This window comes from Parasteatoda tepidariorum, chromosome 10 (genome assembly GCF_982258835.1).
Source record: "Parasteatoda tepidariorum strain Cologne lab strain chromosome 10, Ptep-v5.0, whole genome shotgun sequence".
Taxonomy (NCBI): domain Eukaryota; kingdom Metazoa; phylum Arthropoda; class Arachnida; order Araneae; family Theridiidae; genus Parasteatoda; species Parasteatoda tepidariorum.
Window position 1 is genome coordinate 102102031 of NC_141764.1, and position 23703 is coordinate 102125733.

The following is a 23703-nucleotide window of genomic DNA, read 5'->3' on the forward strand; positions in this document are numbered from 1 at the left end:
TCCTCTCAACCTTGCAAAAGACAGGCATCCAATATCACGATAAAGACGTAAAGTTGTTCTCTCTAATTCTTCTTAACACACCTATCACATTCCCAGAAACTGAGATTATTGACTTGATAAAAATCAATGGCGATTTCGACCCTGCCTACGATATCATCAAACTGACCAAAGAAATCCCACATAAAAGAGATAACTCTAAGAGACACATCATTATAAGAGTCAACAGAAAACTCTCCATCAAGCTTTTGAATCTTAATTATTTCTACGCTGGTCTACAACGTTGCACAATTAAAAAAAGACTGGTCTTATTAAGGTGCAGAAAAGGCCAGACAATAGGCCATCACCAAAACACATGTACTGAGTCATACTGTTATTGTGAGAAGTGCGGATACCAAGGTCATAGTATTGAACATTGCACAGAAAAAGAAGAATACTGTATAAACTGTCACTCATCCAACCAAGACTCCAATTTAAATCTGGACTGTAATCACAGAGACTCCTCACCTTCCTGCCCAACTTACCTGCACGAACTAAAAGAGCTACGTCAATCCAATCAAGTCTATACACATCCCTACTAAAAAGACATATATATTTGTTTGTTAACATTTCTCTATATCTAGTAATACTTTTATCTCTATTAGTTTTTTTTCAACCACTTTTTTTATTTTTATTTTTTTTATTAATTTATTTTATTTATTTCTTTTTACATTCCATATTTTTTTTTCTTTCCATTTCTTACTTTTCCTCATTTTATTTATTTTAAATTTTTAGAGCAACTTTCATTCTTCTTTAAACTTTAGTTTCTAAGCATTTCAACTTAATTTTATTTAGTCATGGCTAACCAATTTAATAATGATATAAAACAGTATACTATATCAACAAATCTTGACGGACTTAACATTCTACAAATTAATCTTCAAAGGTACAAAGCAGCTATCTTTTTATTGCAAAAAACGGTTGTTGAGCACGGGATCGATATAGTTTGTTTTCAAGAACCATATTCTCCTAAAGGAAGAATAATAGGATACCCAAGCTTTTGGAAACTTTTCCTGTCGGCAGACGGTAAAAGTGGTATATTCATACCAAATAAAACAGTAGCTCCTCTACAGTTAGATATCCTACAAAATTCAGTTTCGATCTCGATAAATTCATCAAATAATTCTCCATTAATTTTAATCTCTTTTTATAACTCTCCAAGTAATAACGAAATAAATTTAATGAAGGATTTAATCTATTACAGCAACAAAAATTTTTATAATTCACCTACTCTAATTTGTGGGGATTTTAATGCTCATCATGACTTCTGGGGATATAACAACAGTGATGCCAGGGGCGATGCTTTACTAGATTTCATAACATCTAATGATTTGAAAATTCTTAATACCCAGCCCGCGACACCGACATTTGTAACCTCCTTAACTTCATCATTTCCTGATCTTACTTTAACAAATAATCCAGATGTTTTAACAACCACAAAATGGAATGTAATGGATATAAACAGTAATTCTGACTATAAGTACATATTAATCCAAGTAAATAACACATACTCGATCTTTTTCCTCATTCACGCGATTCAAAACGAAATACGGAAATCACAATAAGTTCGGAAAAGTTTTTTCAACTTTTAACCTAGGCCTAATAGATGATTTAAATTCAATACAAAATCATTCAGACCTAAACAATTTTACGAATAACTTAATTAATAAAATTTTTATAAGTTGTCAACAAACTTACAAAACTAAACTTTTTCATCGTCCAACAAATGCCACTTGGTGGACAACACAGTTAACAATTTATAAAAAAGAACTTCAAGCAATTAAAAGACGCTTTCAAAGATCAAATGATATAGAGGTTATTAATAAATATAAAACAATTTATAAGAAAAAAAGAGCAGAATATAAAAAACATATTATACAAACTAAATATAAGTTGGCAGATTCTTTGCGAAAACACTAAGAATATTTACGGTGCCCATTATAAATCTACATTCAGAACAATTTCATATCCAACAATACTCACAAATATATACAACAACAATTCTCAACTTGACGAAGCAAACAGCATTCTCAAAAATCTATCCTGACGATAATATTATTCCTACACGTCCACTAATTTACAGTAATAACACACCGGATCCCCCATTCACACACAATGAGTTACAAAGCCTAATTAATACTCTTAACAGCAAAAAAGCACCCAGCATCGATGGAATAGATTACATTGTAGTTAAAATTTTATTCTCATTTTTCAGTACTTAAATACTTAAATTTTTCAACAAATGTCTTGCTCTAAATTATTTTCCAGATCATTTTAAGAAAGGTCAGGTTTTACTTTTTCTAAAAAAGGGCAAAGATCCTAAACATTTAACATCTTATCGCCCAATCACCCTTCTACCTTGCTTGGGTAAATTTCTGGAAAAACTCATTATTAAAAGACTAAATTTTCATTTGGAAAATGTAAACGCCCTTTCAGATTTTCAATACGGTTTCAGATTCGGCAAGTCAGTCCATTTAGCCTTGGATAATTTTAAAGATATATTAACACACCTAAAAAATAATTACAAACACGTTGCAGCTATATCCTTAAATATTAAAAGTGCTTTTGACAACATTCAATATAGTATAATTAATTATGAGTTGTCAAAACATCATATTCCCTCTAATCTTTGCCTTTTCATAGAAAGTATAAACACAAATAGACAAGCAATTATTTCAACAGATAAAGGTTACGTAACTAAAACATTTCAAAAGGTTGTCCCCAAGGGTCATGTATTGGTCCTACAGCATGGAATCTTACTATCAATAGTTTGCTTAACATACATTCTTAAAATTATATGATCCAAGCTTTTGCAGACGATCTGATTATACTGACTTTTGTCAACTCAAGGAGAAATTTGGAAGAGATTACAAATAATTCCCTTAATGAAATTCACACATGGCTTATTCAAAATGCTCTAAATCTCTCTATAGAAAAAACAGTTTACATCCACTTTTATAACACAGATCGCAGTGCAATATTTAGAATCAATAATATTAAAATTAAACATTCTAATCATTTTAAATATCTAGGAGTAGTCATTGATAAAAAATTAAACTGGGGTTCTCACATTAATCTTTTAAAACAAAAATCTAAAACATTATTAAATTCGCTCAAAAAAATCAACCAAAAATCATGGGGTATCAACCAAAAAGCGAGAAAATTAATATACAATACAGTAATAATTCCCGCATTAGCTCATGGTTGCAGCCTATGGGCTACGAATATCTCTCCACGTATTTATCGCACTTTATAATCTATTCAAAGAAAATTTCTTTTAAACATGAGTAGAGCATATTATTCTGCCCCAACGGCAGAACTTCAAGTACTAACAAATATTCCTCCTCTCGCAGAACAGATTATGTCAATATCTTGTTCAACAACCGTAACTCACCTCAAAAAAGATGCCAAATTTAATAATATAACGTATAATACACTAGATCAGTGGTTCCCAACCTTTTGTGGACCATCGCCCCCCTCTTGGGGTTGGCTGACACATATCGCCCCTTTCTCTTTTTGCTCAAAAAACCATTCATTGTTGCTTGTGAGCAACCAAACACTGAAAATATGCTATGTTATTTGATTTTAACTTAAATTGTAATGCGAATAAGGAGGCACATTTATCCTGTCATTTTTATCAATTAAAAAAAATTGTGCATCTTTTTTTTCCAAAAAGAAATTATATTTAAAACGGAATAATCAAAACAAAAGTAAATTTTTTTTAAATTCATATTTTAATGTAATCAAGAAAAAGTTAAAACGTTAACAACTAAAATTTGAGAAAAAAATGAAGATGGAGAAAGTACATTTTTACCACTTCAATCACTGCCCTGTGCTTGGTGTATTTCAAGTTAAAGCTTAAATGTCAGGTTTTATGCTCGTCAGATTTAAACGCGGGTTTCTTTGAAGCAAATGTCCAAACTATCACTTTGCTTTGTGAGCAACTGGAAGACAGAACTAAATCCTCTCTCCACTAAATATGTTGACGGGAACGAGATGAAAAGCGGCTCAGTTTGTTTCCACAATTGTGGATAAGTGTCCATAAGCTTTACCCAAGCTAACTCGTAACCGTATTTTTTAAAGACGACTTAAGCCTCACAGTCATACTTCAAATCTAAAATCTCAGTCTACAAAGAGGAAGTGAGCTTATCCACAACTTCGAAAGAGAAAGGATCGAAAATCCAATCCGGAATTTCTAATTTCATCAAATCTTTAAATCTTGATTCCATAACTGATCAAGGTGATCAGTAAAAATTAAGATTTTATTTTCGAGAATCTCGATATCTGCCATTGAACACTTTTTAAGAGTTGGAAATTGCATTAGCTCTTTGCAACCAATGTTTGACTTATAGATATCAAACTTGGCAATGAATGAAGATATGATTCCCTTAGCCTTGATAATGTTCATCTTATTTCCATGAAGTTTAACGTTGATTTCCTTCTTTTTTTTTCAAAACTATGAGTGAGGTACGCAGTTCCCAACTTGCGTTGCTTCAAACTCTCACTTAAAACAGAATCAGTGGTGTCGAGAAACTCAGTAACCGAATCCAGCAATTCGAAGAAACGGCTCGGTTTCCTTCTAAAAGTTAGCTGTATGTAGGAGCAGGAATTCGAAATCTTCATCATTTTCATGGCAAAGTTCTCACAACAAACGGTTATTAGGAGAACTAGCTTTTATTTTATTGATGCCAGAAATAACCAATTTTTCGCAGCCAAAAGTTGACGATGAATGACATAATGAATGGTGAGATAACTTCCGGTACTTCTTTTTTAAGGTGACCCAGAAACCCAGTATGACAACCAGACATGGTTGGAGCAGCATCTCTTGCACAAGCACTTACATTTGTGAAGGAAATTTCTTTTACCTGAAAATAATCATTGACCAATTTAAAAATCGACGATCCTTTTGTATCTGTGTTCAAAGTTCTTGTAAACAACATTTCCTCGTTAATCTCCCTACTCTCATTTATGAATCTCACGTAAGCTAAAACAGCTTTGTTATCTATCACAGTTGATTTATCAATCTGCAACGCAAATTCACCTTCTTTCAGAAATTTGATGAGTTTTGATTCAACGTCGGCAACCATCTCATCAATGCGCCTGGAAACAGTATTATTGCTCAGAGGAACAGAGTGACTTATCAGATTTCCGCCTCCGATACCAAAACGTATGACGAAAACGATCCTGCACTTGAATTTTTTTAAATTTTTAACTGTCATAATCCTTTGTCTACACCAGAACCATAGGTTTCATACATATTTTCAATTTCAATCTCGAGAAGTTTTTATTATTTATATTATTAGCAATTTTTATCTTTTGAGTACTCGTCGCCCCCTGATCGCCCCCCTAAGGATTATCGCCCCCTTTGGGGCAATCTCCCCCAAGTTGGGAACCACTGCACTAGATTATGAGAAAAAGCTAAAAATACCACATCGCCATCCTTCTTTTCACACAATTAGCAAAATAATTTTAGTAGAACAGAATAATTTTGATTTTAACAGAAAAACAAACTATTTTACAGATGGCTCGAAGACAAACACAGGCACAGCTTTCGCTTTCCTCAATATTACACATTCACAAAGCTACACATTAGACAGGCAAAATTCAGTCTTTCAAGCCGAACAGTTGGCAATCTTAGAATGCATTAAATATATTAAGAGCACTGAAAACTTCAATAATAACGATATTTATGTCATCTGGTCAGACTCAAAATCATCAATATCATCAAAACTTGATTTTGGCACAAATAATAGAATTTCTTTTGATATTCAACAAGAACTTCAACACACATCAATTCAAATTTCTTGGATTAAAGCACACAGCAATAGAGTAGGTAATGAAAAAGCAGATGATTTAGCTAAACAATCTACGAGACAACCGAAAAATTATGTATACCCACTTCCAGTTTCATATCTTAAACGACGCATTAAAGATTCTCTTCTAACAAAATGGCAATTTCAATGGAATAATTCAGACAGAGGCAGACGTCTATTCAAAATTATTAACAATGTTACTTTTTTAAAAACAATTCCTCCAAAACAAGTCATCTGGTTCTTGACGGGTCATGGACCATTTCCAACCTTCTTTAATTACCTGCATATAACAGATACTGATCTTTGCACCTGCGGCCAACAAGGTTCGCCTGAACATTATCTCTCTAGTTGTTCCTACACTGTCTCCTGGCATAGTCGTCAACCTAGCCCAACAAATTTAGAAATTTGGCAGAAAAATTTTATTACAAGCAATACTTTAAACAAAAGATTAATAACAGTAATGAACTTCTTAGCGGATAATGACTATCTATTAAAATTTTAATAACTTCCCATTTCACATGTATTATATTTTTTTGTCTTATTTCTTCTTAAATTCCACACTTTCAGTAAAATCTGTTTTTTTTTTTTTTTTTTTTTTTTTTTAAATTTTTAATTTTTTTTAAATATTATGTTATTTAGGCTGGAGTGGGCTGGACCAGTGGCCAAGTCCTGGGCTATATGGTTAAGGGTTTTCATAACCTAGGTACATGGTCAGGGCTTGGAGGAAAAAAAGAAAAAAAAAGACAGCATATCCAACGCAGATTGTGTAGTTAGCAGTGTATTATTTTTGGATCATGCTCCCTCAAGCCCCCTCCCGCCTCACGGAGGTTGCGGGGAGTGTTTTTTACGCCACTGATAATAGGAAAAAAACCGTGTCCAGTACTTGCAGCATGCACTTGACTATGCTTAAAGAAAATTTATTTCATATTAATTGTTTCATTTTAAAGCTTCGAAGAACATTCTTATTTATAACTCAGTATTTCACAACTACTGACTGGAATCTTTCCAAGCAGTGGGGTTTCTAATGTATGTGCCAGACTACGAATTTCAAGGAACAAGGTTCGAGTAAGAAGAACGGTAAGACAAAAATCACAAATTCGTAAAACCACTGGAAGAGGATAAAAATGATTCAGAAGGGAAAGTTTTAAGTTTTTAAGCTCTAAAATAAAGGATGTTTTGTTTCTTTTCTTGAGTTTTTTTTTTTCAATTTCAAGTTTATTTCGAACATTAAAATATTCGAATATTGCGCTAAACATTAAACTATTCGTTAAAATATATTAATATCACAAAATATTCGAATTATTTATTTCGATCATTTAAAAATAATTTAAAGATAAATTTACATATTTATTGTAACTCTTTCACCCTCATTATGCATAAGACAAATCCAGATTCGATGCACATTTGAATGTATGTTGTGGAGATACTCTCGAGTGTCCTTCAAGTTAAGTTTTTTTTTTCCTTGCTTAATCTTTGTAAGTTCAAAGCTTTTCCTCTACACAACACTCCAACAGAATGTCATAAGCCCATTATTTGAATCGTTTCTCTTTTCTCTTAAAATTTTAAAATGATTTTATTTTCTTAAGTTAGAGCAGAATAAAAAAAAAGCATACCTTTGTGAGGCGAAAGGGATTTTTTATATTTTGATTTTATTAAAAAGAGCAGAAGGAATTTTGGTGTGTTCCTTTACTTTTTGCCTAATTTTAACTGTTAGATAATTGATTACTTCTAAACATCCTTAAAATAAAACGTCAACTTCCTCTAATTTAATTCTCATTAAAGAAAGTATTATTGTCGCTATTTAGTCTAGAATTTTGTCTGTTATTATTTGTTTTGTTTTCTTATTATTATCCATTATTATATGCTGGCGAGATAGGTTGCGTGTATTAAATTTTACATTTTAAATAAATCAATCGTCAAAGATAATAAAGGAGAAATATAAACATAACTTTAAAAACACTCTAACAACTAAATTAAAAGCATCCAGGATTATAATCAAAGACAAAAGAATAGACGCAAAAGAGAGAAAGAACAAAAAATTTTTTGATGGTATTTTATTCACTTGAAATTCAGTTGTACTTCAGGAAGAAGAAAATACATTGAAGATACATACAGGTTCACCATATCACTAACTTCGGTACTCGTATGTTGGTTACACCACACTATAAGGTTTGTGAAATCTAATTATATAAGGAACATCATTTTCTTTCAATGGACAGTAAATAAATTAACTAAAATATATCATTTGATTGTAACTAGCTTATTGTTGTCGAAACAAATCGTAATTATTTACACTGGGGATCTTTTAATGAATTTATTATATCACGATAATTTTATTGTTTTGATGTTTTTTACATACTTTTTATTTCTAATCAATAATGATTAAGTTTATATTTGATTTAGCGCGGAATTTTTATTTATTTAAGTCAAACTTCTTGCATTTTTTAAAATGTACCATCCACAGCATCTGATACAAAAGATTTTAATATTACTATTGTTTAAAAATAATATTACTGAAGTAGTTAATATTTATTACTGAAATGGATAAAACAATTAATATATTATTACATACTGATCAGTGAGTGAAAGAAATCATAGTTATATATTTCAAGTTCAACCAGCTGATGATTGTTAAAAATCGGGAGAGAATTTGTCAACTAGATACTTAATGAAAAGTAGATTAGTTTAGAGAAGAAAACATTAATGAAAAAAAAATTACGTCCTTCTGGATTGAGCAAGTCTTGATACACGCTAACTACATTTTTAATAAGATATAAAAGAGCTGCATATATTTTTCTTAATTAATATTTTTTAATCAATTAATGATTTAGTTTTTTTTTTCTTTGTAAAAATCACAATTGATTTAAATCAATGCATTTTTTATGAAATAATAAAAAGGATAACATAGTAATTTCAAGACATATACCTTTTATTATTTTGTAGTAAAAAAAAATCGCTTATTTAAAAAACATTCATTATCAGTGAAATCACATATCAATGAAATCAGTATACTTTTTTTATTTAATTAATTTTTTATTTAAGTTCACTATCGCAATGAATTATTTTTTAAACCATTAATTTTTTTATCATCCTTGACAGACAATTTGCCATCTTAGTGGATGTTGTGAAATACTTTTCTTATATTTTTAACTTTTAACACGACCCAGAAATCAAAGTAACTTGCAATTTAAATATCAGAGTAAAATCATGTTTATAAAAGCTTTTGTAGTAACCTATATATTATTTATTATGATATCATCAAACTTCTTTTTACTTTAATTAAATTATATATTTTTAAAACAATTCCGATTAGAAATAATCTAAGCCTGTAAAAACTTATTGAACAATGAAAATAATAAATATGTGACAAAATTTAGTTAAGCATATTGACTTTTAAAGAACGTTATCTAAATATATTTGGGGTGAGCAAAATATATTTGATATTACTACTTTGGAATATGTGAATTGTTAATGAGTTCTCCTTCTACATGTTTGTTTCAACCACGAATTGATAGATTCTTAGTTCTCAAAGTATCTTTTAACATTGACATTAAACGATTTTTTAAAACAGCAATGGTAAAAAAAAGTAGTTGTTTATTTAACACTTTTCGTCACTTTTTTTGTTCACTTGCCACATTGCAAAGCAATTATTTTCAGGTCCAATAGAAGGGGTTAAAGGGTTTTGCAGTTTGAAATATTTCTTTAAAAAGTATGTGATAGTTTGCCTGGGAGTGTTTATGAGCTAAACTCTTTTAATTAATCTCCTTTCTTTTTTTGCTGCTTCTTAGTTGCCCTTACGAGATTTTTTGACGCAGGTATCAATACCAGAATTTATCCATTGAATTTCATCGTAAAGAATTAAAATTTTTAACATTAAAATTTTTAAAAAACATTTTCAAATTAAATAATATACGTTTCAAATATATATTCAATGTTAAATAATTTTAAATTTGTTTTTTTATTTTTATTTATTTTCTTTTATAATTTCAGATCTTCATCTTCAGGACTTTAAGAAGAAACTGTTTGAATGCAGAATCTCGGAACTGATTTGAAATCTGAGAAGCGCTATTGGGCAAATTGCACGCTTTGATGGAAAGTCTAAGCTTGATCCTTACAGCGAATGAAGCAACCAGTGTGGATATTCAGCAAGGTTCAATTTAAATCTGCCGTGGCGGAAAGTCTTCATGTTTATTTTGGTGTTAAAGTTTGAAGAAAGTGGGAAACCTGTAAAATTAATCCCCGTTTTGTGTGTACCCCCATACACATTATTAACTGCTTTTAAACTATCACATAAAAACTTTTGTTAAGGGATTTAATGACTGCTTGGAAATATAATTTTAAACTGTATCAAATAGTTCTCAAGTCATGAAAAAGTATTTTTTTAATAACAATTACGTATTTTTAATTTGTGTTTGACCAAAAGGTTATCGACATTAATTTTAAATAATAAAGGTAATGTTTACAATCTGAGTGTTTATAGTGTGTTTTGTTTTTAAATAAAATTATTATGCTGTGAAATAGTTATGTTTATTATGGATGTTTTTTCTTAATTACTGTAGTGTGTATTTTTTTCTACAACTTTGTTATTAATCTTCAACATTTTAAGAAAATTTGATTTATCAGGTCTAATATTTGCATTCATAAAATTTTATAAAATATAAAGTTAGAAAATCTTTTTATTAGATAGTGCTTAAGTGTCATGAAGACAGTTGAGTATAATTAAAATTTGGTTATTTTTAATCTTTCGGTATGATATCGGAATCAATTTTCTTTTAACGCTGATTTTAAAGTATATCTCAAACTTGTGAGTATTTTTGTTATTAACGGTGTTCATTATTTTAATTTTGGAAATTTTCACATGATTACTCATTTGAACTTTGAGACAAAAGGTTTATGCTTTTTCATTTTTTTCATGTTTAAAGTAATATAATTGTAAAATAGTTATAATCGTAAAAAGTTCTTTGACTTAAAGCTGAATAATATTTACATTATGATAAAAATTCCTAATCAATTAAGAAAAGAATATTGCTTAAACTTTCATCTGAAAGGTCTAGTATAGTTCGTTCACAAGGAGTTGGCACTTGGCTCCACCTGCTGGGACGCAGAGTTCATTTCAGCTGAGGGGAGTAAGAAGTGAAACATCTCCGCTCTTGAAATTAAGACAACCCTTAATGAGCGCCAAACGCAAACAGTGAATTCTTTTTCAGTCACTTATTTCACTTTATCATCTGCTATTATACCTTTCGTTTCTTTAGCTAATTAGATATATTTTAGAATTAAAAATTGCTATTTTCCCAGCCCCATCAAAATGTCTAAAAAAGAACAAACTATTAAAAAAGAGAAAAACATCATAAAAAATGGAGCTAAATATCACTAAATTTATGGAATATGTTATGTTAAAAAAATGCATATAAAGTTTGCGAAATAAATATTTTTGCCGTACGATCGCCAAATAGCAACTTTATTCAGGATTGCTTACAACTAGAGCCCCTGAATTAGACAGGCCGACTTATCATTTATTTTTGGAGCAGAGAGCTAACGTTGACTTAACGTTAACTTGCGAACTTGTTTGCTCCAATATTGCTTGATAGGTCAGCTCTGATAGTATAGGAGCCTTCAACCTTCTCCCAAAAATAGCGAAATAGTATCGTCGCATACCACGTGATGAAGGCGGAGCCAAGTGCCAACTCCTGGTGAAAGAGCTCTTTGTGAAAACATGTGCGATTGCATCGTCTTTTCTTAAAAAGTCCCATTTAAGGCCTATAATGTCATGTTTGTTTTTACTATGTTCGTAATGCATAGTCTCTTTTCAGCAAAATACAAACAATGGAATTGATTGATTTTAAAAAAAAATTTTGTGATAGCAAGGTGTCCAAAAAGTAACTGATGGTAGTCAAATTTGGATCATTAATACAAAAAACAACCTATAGTAAAAAAATAAAAATGTTTTTTGGTCTCATTCTTATATGCAATTAAATGTTTGTACAAATTTAATTCTAATAAAATTCAATATTTACTACTTTTTTTTCTGGTTTCTAGATTTAAATGTTACCTAAATTTTAAGTAAATAAAAGTACATAGTACCTTTAATTATTAAATCGTTAAAAATTTCTGTTGAGCCTATGTAAAATTATTTTTACATGGGAGAAATTTTGGCAAATTTTTTAATTAAAATTTATAAAGGCTTATTTTATTTCACTCCCTGAAAATAATTCTACTGGTTTTGTAAGTCAAATTTCTGATTCAAAAATAAGTAAGTATTTTTCCATTTAATTTCAGTGAAAAAATTTAGGCAAGAAAGTAATTAGAATATTTTGAAATTTTCTTTACTGTCTCAATTATTACAAAAAATAACAGTTTAAAAATTCGAGATATAATTTTATTTTAATACTTTTGGGAATGAATGAATTAGTTATATTTTGAAAGAAAGCAAAATTAGGGTAAATTTTCAACTCAATTCAAATGTAAATTTAACTTAGAGTGTGGTTTTTTTTAATTTACAATTTCAAAATGTAAATAATGAATGATAATTGTGAAATTACAAATGGCATAAGTTACAAAAAATAGTTACAAGTTTATAAAATATGTTTTACAAATTAGCAAATTCAATTGAGATTTTGATAAAATAAACTCATTTCTAAAAAAAATTATGAATATATTTCAAAATTAAAGAGTAGAAAATTATTAATGATATAAAATTTGTCAAAAAAACACATTGTATGAAGAAAGGAAAAAAGTATCAGCAAAAGTTGTGTTATAGTATTATTTCTTAAATGTATTTAAAATATTTTTTAAAAAAATCAGTTAAACATAAGATGTAGGAGGTTTGACCGTGGAGGTTTACGTGGTTTTCCTCTCCATGTAACGGAAATGAGGATTAGCTCTATCAATAATTACTCCCGGAGGCAAATTTCACTCAATACTTGATACAGGACTCTCCTTGTCTTCTGAATTGGATTTAAAATTACAAGACTGCGTGGTTGAACATCAGTAGTCGTCAACAAAAAATTAGGTCGGGTGTTCGACGACGGTTATAAAATTATGAAATAGATAAGGCATCATCTTTCTGAATGTAACGAAAAGATCTTGTTTTAAACTCAACCCGTAAAACAAAATAAGGCGCAATTTAAGTATCAAAATACAATTATATTTATGAAAGATATAAAAATATCCCATTTTAAATAAAATTAAATTATCAAATTTTGCGTTATAAGCTAAGAAAATCTGCAATTTTTTTTTCCAGAATGCTTTTATCGGTAATAGGTTGTCTGAATTGCTGATCGGCTGTAATGATAGAAAACAGCCCCATTTTGATCACTAAAATATACCCACTGTTATCGAATCTAGATTTCGCTTACTCTTAAACCTGCCGGAATCGGATTCGTAATTATTTCGCATCGGAATTTAGTTCCGAGTGGAATCAAGAGCTCGTAATACGGCCTAACTGACATTCACGATTTATGACGTCACGAGAGCTTCATTTCGATCGGAATTAGATTCCGTGAAGCTGGTCTACTACCATCCGAATCTTCCTCTTGCTTACTCCAGAAGTAAAAAGCAACGCAAGATAATATCAGAAAATTCAAAATATATTTTTATATAGCTTCAAAACTAATGCAAAATAATGCTACGGCGAGCGTTAGATAATATTAGTTTGTATAGAATCTAATATTATATAATGCAGAGCAAACAGCGACCTCTTGTATCTTTCTAATATTAGAAGTTGTGCAAGATAATGTTAGATTTCACCGATTTTCTGATGTTATCTACGACTGAGGGTGCTACTTGGGTACCCACGCCACACTGCTACAGATACCTGTTCATAGGGTGGGCTACATATCAGAAGACAACATCCATATCCTAAGCTGAATTTGAACCCGCATGCCACCGGCTTCGCAGTCAAGCACGCTAACCGTTAAGATTTTAAATTTCTTTTGAAAACTTAAGTATTTTGACAGTCCAGCAGATGTGTATGTTTAAATAATTTATTATTTATTTTGAACGAGATTTGAATACAACCTTAATAGAGAAAGGCCCCTCTATTGTATACGGATTGAACTTTGAGAAGTTTAAATTTATGGTATCTACTGAGACCGAAAGAGATTTGTATTCATCATTAAGTTTAAATTAAGTTTAAAGGAAGAGGTTGGTATATTAAGCCAGAATTAAGAGCTCATATTGTGAAAACAATAAATTTAATAATACAAATTTACGAACTTGAGAAGAGTTTTGAAGTGACTGCTCCATCTGAGGGCTAACCTGACCTATGTTCAATGACGTAATCGAAATCCTGCAATAATAATGCCCGACATGCTATACGAGTGCCTCTTTACTTAATGTCGTTGCGAACAATCGGTGATTATTTTAAAACGTTTGCGTGACAAATTCTAAATTTCTTGCAAGATGGCTTAACGCCCCTAAATGCTGTAGTTTGTTTCGGCTGAGCTCGTGACGTTTGCTGACGTTTTCTTACTCATAAAGTATACCGGGTTATCTTCTAACAATTTGTGCAAAATGCATCCATGGATACTGGTATCGCAATATATTTTGGTTTCGGCCTTCTTATTGCAAATGTTAAGAATAGGCAGGGAAGATAAATTTTGGTTTTAGAGTTACAAATACTTGTACTTCATTTTCAGTAAATTCGCGATTTTTCTTTACGAAGTCTGAAAGTTTTTTTTTCATTTTGAGACCTTATTGTTTTTCAAAGTCAGATGCTATAAAATCTGCCATAGAGCGACCCCTCTGTCAAAGCTCGGGCTTTAATAAAATTGTTATCTGCTTTTCGAATCCACAAATTTGCCGTAGTTTTATTTGCAGAGCAATTTAGCGAAATCATTTCCTTTGCACGTGACGATGACTTCTCGAAAACTCCTATTCACTTAAAGAAGTATTATTTAATGTTAATGGGATTTAGAGGCGTCACCACCTAACTCAAAAGTAATTTGTTTATGTAAACAAGAAATGATGTTTTTACGAAACATAAATCTGCTTAACAAATGATTCCCATTAAGACATTTTAAAAATAACTTTTTCTTCCTTGGCGATCTTTCGCTCCTCTTGCATTTATAAATTGGGTGTTGTAAATAACACAAAGGTTTATAATAATTCGAATTTATGAATGAGATTTTGTGTTTTTGATTTCATGCAATACCATTTGAATTCAGTTTTTGGGTATAGGAATGTTTTATTTTACAAAGAGTGCCTTAGTAAATTTTCCAAAAAATGACATCGCTTTTTTTAGAAATCAATTAAATTATCCCATTCAGAAGTCGTTAAGAACATTTCGTAAATTTTTTGAAGAACAATGTTTATAAAAAATATTCAAATTTAATTGTTATAATGGTAATTCTAGTGATTTTAAAGTTCTTACATTTTTTAATACTTGATCTAATAAATTGCGTCATTCAAAAACAGACTCATCATTTATTTTTTCCGAGTTTTAAAATTGAATGGATAGGACAAGCAATCATTTATGATTCATAACGTTCTTAAAGTGCTTTAAAAATGATTTAAACGCAGTGTCTTCTATTGTTTGAATTTGTTTCGCATTGCCGAAAAAGGCCAGTAAATTAATTTTTGAGATTCATCCAAACGTGAGTTGTAGGAAATCAACGAAATGAATGGTGATTTAAAATCTTCCAGATAACCAGAGGTGTAACAGACAGTTTGATTTTTATAGCTGAATTCCCGTTCTTCATCCGGGATGAATAAAATCAATAAATCAGCACAGAGAAACACAAAACTGAAAGACACAACTAAAGAGCTTGATGGAAGAATGACATTTTTACGGGAATTAATGAAGTAGATTAAATAACATAAAGTGGTTGCATCGATATGGGTATGTTTAATGCAACAGAACTGTTTTTGCTTTCACTTTTATCTTTTAGTATGCTTGCATGATTTTTATTTCAAATCAGATGTGGTAAATAAAATGAAGCGAAGAATTATGAGTCCCACTTTCTAATAAATTGATAATTCGCTGTATCTTTACGTTATTGAAGTAAGCAAAGCTTGTTGCTTGTCATTGGAAAAAATATTTAATGTATTTAGCATCACTTGGCGTCATGCTATTGCTCGCCGCCAATTCATGATAGTTAAAATTTACCAGTATTAAGTGATTTCCTCAGGTACATACATCCCTTCCGAGGAGCCGTAAAAAGCTTCATTCCAAAGTATCGGTATTAAAACTGCTTAGTATTGGTGCGGTTTTACATCACCCATTATATCAATGTCATACTTTATACCTATATTAGTATATTTGGTACTTATTACATAGCCCATCAACATTTGAGTTTATACATATTTGTCAGTGGCAGCAAACTAAAATCCTATTTTTTTTAAAGAAAAAAACATTAGAACTTCATATGGAATTTTAAGCATGACCATTTCTCTATCTAACCTTTAAATTATTGTTAAAATATTTATATGTAGAGGGTGGAAAAAATTTCTTTTAACTCCAATTCTTTAAAATATTTATATACTATCTTAGCTATCACAGGAAAAAATATTTTCTGAAGCAACAGAAAACCCGTTGAAGAATTTTTATCAAAACCAATTCCCCAATTACTATAATACCAGTAGTATATATTACCGTCAGAGATACCTATGAAGTCATCAGTGAATGGTGATTTTTTACGGTTTTCTCCGTGAGCTTGGCTTTTTAGAACGAAGCTTATTTTATTTTATTTCAATTAATACACATTAGCAATATTAATTGAGCATTAGTGTCAATAATATTATGCAGATTTTTTATGGTTAACTAAATCTTTTCTACTTAATTTTGATTTTTAGTTCAGAAGTTACTTTCAATCTATCTATATATTTCAATTTATATACATATTTCTCTTACACGGCGACAAAAAAAGCCTCATTACAACTCCCCGAATGGCAACGCTAGAAAATCGACCAATGATTGCCGCTAAAAATGTCACATGCCAAATCTAGTTGAGATGGCTCAACATATAGCGCTTTTAAAAACGGAAGCTGAAATAACCCGAGAGAGCATAAGCTAGGCAGAAGTGAGTAGTCTTTGTCGATAGATCTCTATTTTAGTATTTTGTCGAAAGCGCTTTTTTCACGAATTCATATATTACGAATTTATTTGACGATTTTTGATTTATATCACGAATTTATTTGTTTTATTAGAATTTATTTGTTTATGCAGGTTTTTCCATTGCAATTCACTTATTTCAATTTTTAATAAACTTAATTATAGCCAAAATTTTAACCTTTTTAAGGAGATATCAGTTTCAGAAATTTTATCTTAAGATTTTATACTATATCACATTTCTAACAGGTTTAACGAATCACGTGTAATTTATTTGAATTCAAATTTATTTTAATGACTTAGTATTTACTAAAAATACGTAATTTTTTTTTAGAAAGTTGTTATATGGATTTGAATGATTGTTTTGAATTCTTAGAATTTTGTGCATTCGCAATGTACCTAAGTTAGTAGCGAGCGAAGCATATAAGATTGCGTAGCAATTTTCGGGGATTGGTGAGCGTTATCGAGCAGTGGGCGCAGCCCACTAGTTAATACATATTACCAACATTAATTAAGCTTCATTGACGATTTCTTATAGTTTTCAGTGGGACGGTTTTGCACACACATTCACAAACATTCATTTATATACTGCTTTCATAATTTTCAACAACAGGATTGTTTTTTATAGGATTTAGAGATAATTTTAATTTTTTATCTAATCCTAGAATATCTTCTTTAATTTTTGATAATATTTCATCAACTTATGAAGTTCGTTGTCTCGCGTAATTCTTCTAATTAAACTTTTATTATTTCGAGAGTATTTATTTTCAATTCTAGTAACATCTTATCTTCTTCTTCTTGAACACACAGTCTATGAAGAGCTGGAGGGCCAAATCTTGTCTAATCCGAAAAGGCAAGATTGGATAATCGTTGGATATCCACCGCTCATTAATAGCTGGTTTTGTATCTCGGGATCTTTTTGGCTATTGGTTTGAAATGAATCAGTGCGAGCCAATATTTTTTGGTGTCACGGTAAACCTGCCCCAAGATCCTACCCCTAATTTTACCACCTGGGGATAATTACAGCTTTAGTCCTCTCTCCATCGTTCATGTCGGAGTCTAGTGGCTGATAGGGGTTGTTAGGTTTGGTTAGCTATCGCTTACATTTCTCGCCTTGGTGATAATTATTTAACACCAAAGCACTGTCCCACCACATGGATGCGTTTATCACAGCTCTATCTCTGATGATTTCGCCAACCAACTAAATAAGGAAATAAGATATTCGTTAGAACTCTCGCTTGAAATCTTGCGAATAAAAATAAGTAAAAGTTTTACTTATTTGAAATGTGATGGCTACGCTATCAGTATTAATGATACGAGTGATAATGATCAGTATTAATGATATTAATAATAAATATTATTAAAAAATTAAGTTGTTTTTATTTATTCTTTTTGTCAAAAGGAATTGTTTTTAATTTATTTTCTTTGATTGTGCAGGTTCATTCATTTAGATATTTATTTATTTATTAATAATAAATATTATTAAAAAAATAAGTTGTTTTTATTTATTCTTTTTGTTAAAAGCAATTTTTTTTAAATTTATTTTCTTTGATTGTGCAGGTTTATTCATTTAGATATTTATTTATTAATAATAAATATTATTAAAATATATATATATATATTTTTTTTTCTTTTCGTCAAATGGAATTTTTTTTATTTAAACTATTCATAAAGAAATAATAAAATAAATGATGCTTTTGCTCTTTTGCCTCCTAAGAAAGTTTTCGATTCTTTCGAGAATATACATTTTTCACATCAGTGTTTGTGAATACACCTTTTAAAGTTTTGAATTTGCTTTTTTGTTTTTTTTATCTTGAAAATTTTTTTTAGATTCAATTCCCTCTTTGACTTGCCTGCTTGGCAAAACTCTTGATCTGGTCTGTTCCGGATAAAATGGATACAAATGTAATTTGACTTTAATTTAACTTACTGCTAATAGACAGAAACAACATATGATTTTGTTTAATAGAGCAATGAAATCAAATGATCATCAGCTAAAAAAATGTTTAAACATGAGAAAAAAAAATTTATAAGTCCTGTATAACCAAATTTTCCATGTTTCTCCTATATATGAAATATGTTTAATTTGTAATATTATATTTCGCACACGAAATTAATTTATTTAGTTAGCTTATGACTTTAGTGTTTTTTGATCATATTTGTTTCTATTTTTAACTCCTTTTTGTTGTTATTATGTGTTTAAAGTTAATAAGGCTGCTCAATTTTTTTATTAATAAGGCTTTTAAAATTCCTAATCAAAGTCGAAAGAATTTCTTAAAATTATAAATCGAAACTATATATGATGCAGATGAATCGCAGGATGCTGAAAAAACAGAACTTTTATTGGATTTAAGTGAGCAACTAAATGCAAAAATGATGGAATTAAAACAATTGGATGAAAAACTGGAATACACTGTTGCTGAACAGGAGTTCGAAAACGAAATAACCACCTGCCAAGAATATCAAGAAAAAATAGTGACATGGAAAGGTAGGATTCAGAGATTTTTAAATCGATGTTCTTCTAATTCTAAAATTAATATCGAAAGCGATAGAAACGAAACTGTTGTTGTTAAAACTGAATCGAAACTAATGAATCTACCTCGTCTGCAAATAGGAACATTTTACGGAGATTCTACCAAGTGGTTGGATTTTTATAATCAATTTGAAACAGCTATTCATAACAACAACGAATTACGAAAGACTGAAAAATTTGCATATTTGAAATCCTTGCTTGGAGAAAGCGCTCTCGCATCGATATCTGGATTTGCCATTAGTGATTAGAATTATGATTCCTCTATCGAGATTCTGAAAGAGCGTTTTGGAAGAACGGACATTGTAATAAGCTCTCATATGACGAAACTTCTTGCTATTGAACCTATTCGAACTGTTTCCAACTTAAAAGCACTAAGAAGGCTATATGATGAATGTGAAATACAAATAAGAAGCCTGTCATCATTGAATGTAACTGCAGGAAGTTATGGAAATTTACTATGCCCAATTCTTCAGCAGAAGCTTCCAGAAGAACTAAATTTTGAATTCAATCGATGTCGGAAATCAGAAAAAGAATTTGATATACAAGAACTTTTAAGTTTTTTGAAAAAGGAAATTAACTGTCGTGAAGTTCAAATCGGTCGTGTGTTTCAAATCGGACTTGAATGACAAAGAAGAGAAGGAGCCAAAACCATTAGAAGTAAGTCAAAATTCTTCATCTAAATTTGGATCGAATATAGTTTTACAAACTGTAAATGCTATAGCAGAAGGACCTCAAAATCATTGTTTTGTAAGATGTTTAATTGACGGAGGTTCTCAAATTTCGGTTATTACTAAAGAATTATCCAAAAAATTGAATTTAAAAGTTAAAGGAGAAAAAGAAATGCAAATTCATACATTTGGTGAAAATCACCCGAAAAAATATAAAAACAAAATTGTAGAATTAACTTTAAGAAATATTAATGACCCTGAGAAAAGTATCACTTTTGATTTCATCGAAGTTTCAGTGATTACATCAGCGAACATAAAAATGCCAAGTAATCAAATAAAAAATAAACTGAAGAGCCTTGGAATAACGTTATTAGAGCCTAAGTGGAGTGATTCTAGATTTATGGGTGAAAATGTTTCGATTTTGTTTGGCGCCGACATATTGTGGTCTATTAGTAATGATCGAATCAAAAGAATAAATTATTCTGCGGTTGCACTTGAAACTATTTTCGGATGGTGTGTGCAAGGGAAATTTCCCTCCTCAGACTGTAATGAATTGACGAATGTTATGACTAATCTGACCCTGGAAGAAAATATGAGTATAAACGAGTCCTTGAAAATGTTTTGGGAAACCGAATAAATTGGAATAAAAAATATCTGCGAAGAAAAAGAAACAGAAAAAGCTTTGGAATTATTTTCTTCATCAATCACTCAGAAGGAAAAGAGATATGAAATTAAATTACCGTGGAAGGAGGAAAAAATAAAACTTAAAGATAACTATAAAAATGCAAAATTTCGTTTTTTCAAATTGTTGCAAACATTTAGAAAGAACTTAGAATTATTTGAAGAATATAAAGAAGTTATTCAAGGGCAATTAAAAGAAAAAATATTAGAAAAAATTGGTGATGATTCAAAATCCAGTGACGTAATATACTATATTCCTCATCATGCAGTGATAAGGCCTGAACACTCAACTACAAAATTAAGAATTGTGTATGATGCTTCATCAAAAGAAAAAGAGGAACTTTCTCTCAATGACTGCCTTTTAGATGGACCGAACTTTTTACCGGATTTACTAAAAATTCTCCTGAACTTTAGAAAATATCGAATAATTATGACATCGGATATAGAGAAGGCATTTCATCAAATTTCTATTTCTCAAGAGGACAGAGATGCCATGCGTTTTCTTTGGCTTGATGATGAGTCGGATTTACAAAATCCTAAAATTACAGTGTACCGATTTTGTAGACTAATTTTTGGAGCCAAGCCAAGTCCATTTTTGCTTGCTGCATGTATTAAGCATCATCTGAAGAAATTTCAAGATATTTATCCTAAGACAGTACAACTACTAGACAATTCCTTATATGTCGATGATTTCATCACTGGAGTAGACTCAGAAGACGAGGCTCGTCAAGTCTATCATGAAGCTGAAGCAATTATGAATGAAGCTTCTATGAATTTAACCAAATGGAACTCTAATTCGGAAGAATTAAAGAAAGAATTTTCCCCAGAAAGTAAAACTTTAAAATTAGATATGCCTGAAGCTACATCAAAGGTGCTTGGACTGAAATACTCTTCAACAGATGATTGTTTTACATTCTCACCAGATGATGTTGTGGATACTCTTTCAAAAAAGAAACTGACCAAAAGAACTATTCTTCAGATTTCATCGAGACTGTTCAACCCATTGGGCTACCTGTCGCCATTTTCCATTAAAGCAAAAATTATGTTTCAAAAACTCTGGCTAGATGGCATTGATTGGGATCAACCGGTGCCAGAAGAAATAAAAGTCAATTGGAACTGCTGGTACAACCAACTACAAGGATTATGTGAAGTCAATATACCACGTTGGTATTTTCGATCGAGAGAGACTCCACAGAGTTTAGAAATACATGTATTTTGTGATTCTTCGCAAACTGCATATGGAACTGTTATCTATTTGAGATTCACCGTTTCTAGTGAAATTCGAACAGCGTTTGTTATAGCCAAAGGAAAGGTAGCTCCTTCAAAGAAAATGACTTTGCCTCGGTTGGAGCTCACGGCTGCAGTTATTGGAAAGCGATTGTTGAAAGTTGTGCAGGAGCAATTTCCTGATGCAAAAGCTCGTCTATGGACTGACAGCTCAATTGTGCTCAACTGGATTAGAGGATCAGCATATCGTTGGAAAACTTTTGTAAAAAATCGTGTCAGTGAAATAAAAGAAAGTACATCTCCAGAAATGTGGTATCACTGTCCAGGCAGTGATAATCCGGCTGACAAGATAACCCGTGGTGTAAAAATCAAAGATTTAGTGTGTGACAGTGTGTGGGCCTATGGTCCTTCTTGGTTATCCGAATCAGAAGAAAACTGGCCTGATAAAAATTCTTCTGAAATCGCATTACTTTCTTCTTGTGATGAAGAAAGATGTGATATGACACCACCTGTTGTTAAAAATTGTGAAATTCACCCTATTTTGTGCATTTCAAAGTTCAGTAAAATTCGGAAATTAGTGCGTGTGACATCCTACGTTTTCAGATTTATTAATATTCTGAAGACAAAACAAAAGTGCACAGGTCCGATTTCTGTGTTGGAAACTGAAAAATCTTGGGAATACTGGATTAAAATGTCCCAAGCACAGAGTTTTTATTCAGAAATCCAAAATCTTAAACAAAATAAAAGTGTAGATAAAAATTGTAAATTAGCTAATGTTAATCTCATGCTAGATGATAAAGGTATTCTAAGAGTGAAAACTAGATTAATTAATTCATCTTTAGATGTGTATGAAAAATGTCCAATTGTTCTTTCTAATGATTATTTTACAAAATTAATTGTTTATGATTGTCATGAAAAAGTATTACATAATGGTGTTAATGAAACTTTAATTCAGGTAAGAAGTAAGTTTTGGATTTTAAAAGGCAGACAGTTTGTTAAATCTATTTTGTATAATTGTAGAATTTGTAAAAAATTTACAGCTAAAGGGGGTAAAGAAATTATTTCACCTTTACCTATTGATAGAGTAGAGAAATCTCAACCATTTGAGATTACAGGTATTGATTTTGCAGGACCATTGTATTTAAAAGATAATACTAAAGTGTATATAAGTTTATTTACATGTGCTGTTACTCGTAATATTCATTTAGAATTAATATCTAATTTAAGCACTGAATGTTTTTTGCTATCATTAAGACGATTTTTTGCTCGTAGGGGTATTAGTAAAGTTATATACTCTGATAATGCTAAAACTTTTAAGTCTGCCGATAAAGAACTTAAATATCTGTATAAAATGTGCAAAAATGAAGAAGTGAGTAACTTCTTAGAGAAACATCATTTAGAATGGAAATTCATTGTAGAAGGTGCCCCATGGTGGGGAGGCTTTTGGGAAAGGCTTGTTCGATCTGTTAAAAATTGCTTAAAAAAAGTTTTGGGTAAAAACTTCTCTTTGTTATGAAGAATTAATTACTGTATTAACTGAGGTAGAATCGGTTATTAACTCCAGACCATTAACTTATGTTTATAATGATTTACATGAGCCTGACCCCTTAACTCCTTCACATTTTACTGTTGGGTCACGTTTAACTACTTTACCTTCTCCAAATAATCTGAATTTAATGTCAAATAAGGTGGAAT

The 23703-nt window shown here is 30.5% G+C and overlaps 1 protein-coding gene across 1 annotated transcript; it reads left to right on the forward strand.

The window, feature by feature from the left end:
- The first annotated feature begins 833 nt into the window (after positions 1-833).
- On the forward strand, positions 834-23524 carry LOC147803172 (uncharacterized). The gene is made up of 4 exons (XM_087152945.1): positions 834-1108; positions 1241-1500; positions 19208-19387; positions 20946-23524. Exons 1-4 carry the CDS (start codon positions 834-836, stop codon positions 23522-23524), a joined length of 3294 nt encoding a protein of 1097 aa, XP_087009071.1.
- The last annotated feature ends 179 nt before the right edge of the window (positions 23525-23703 follow it).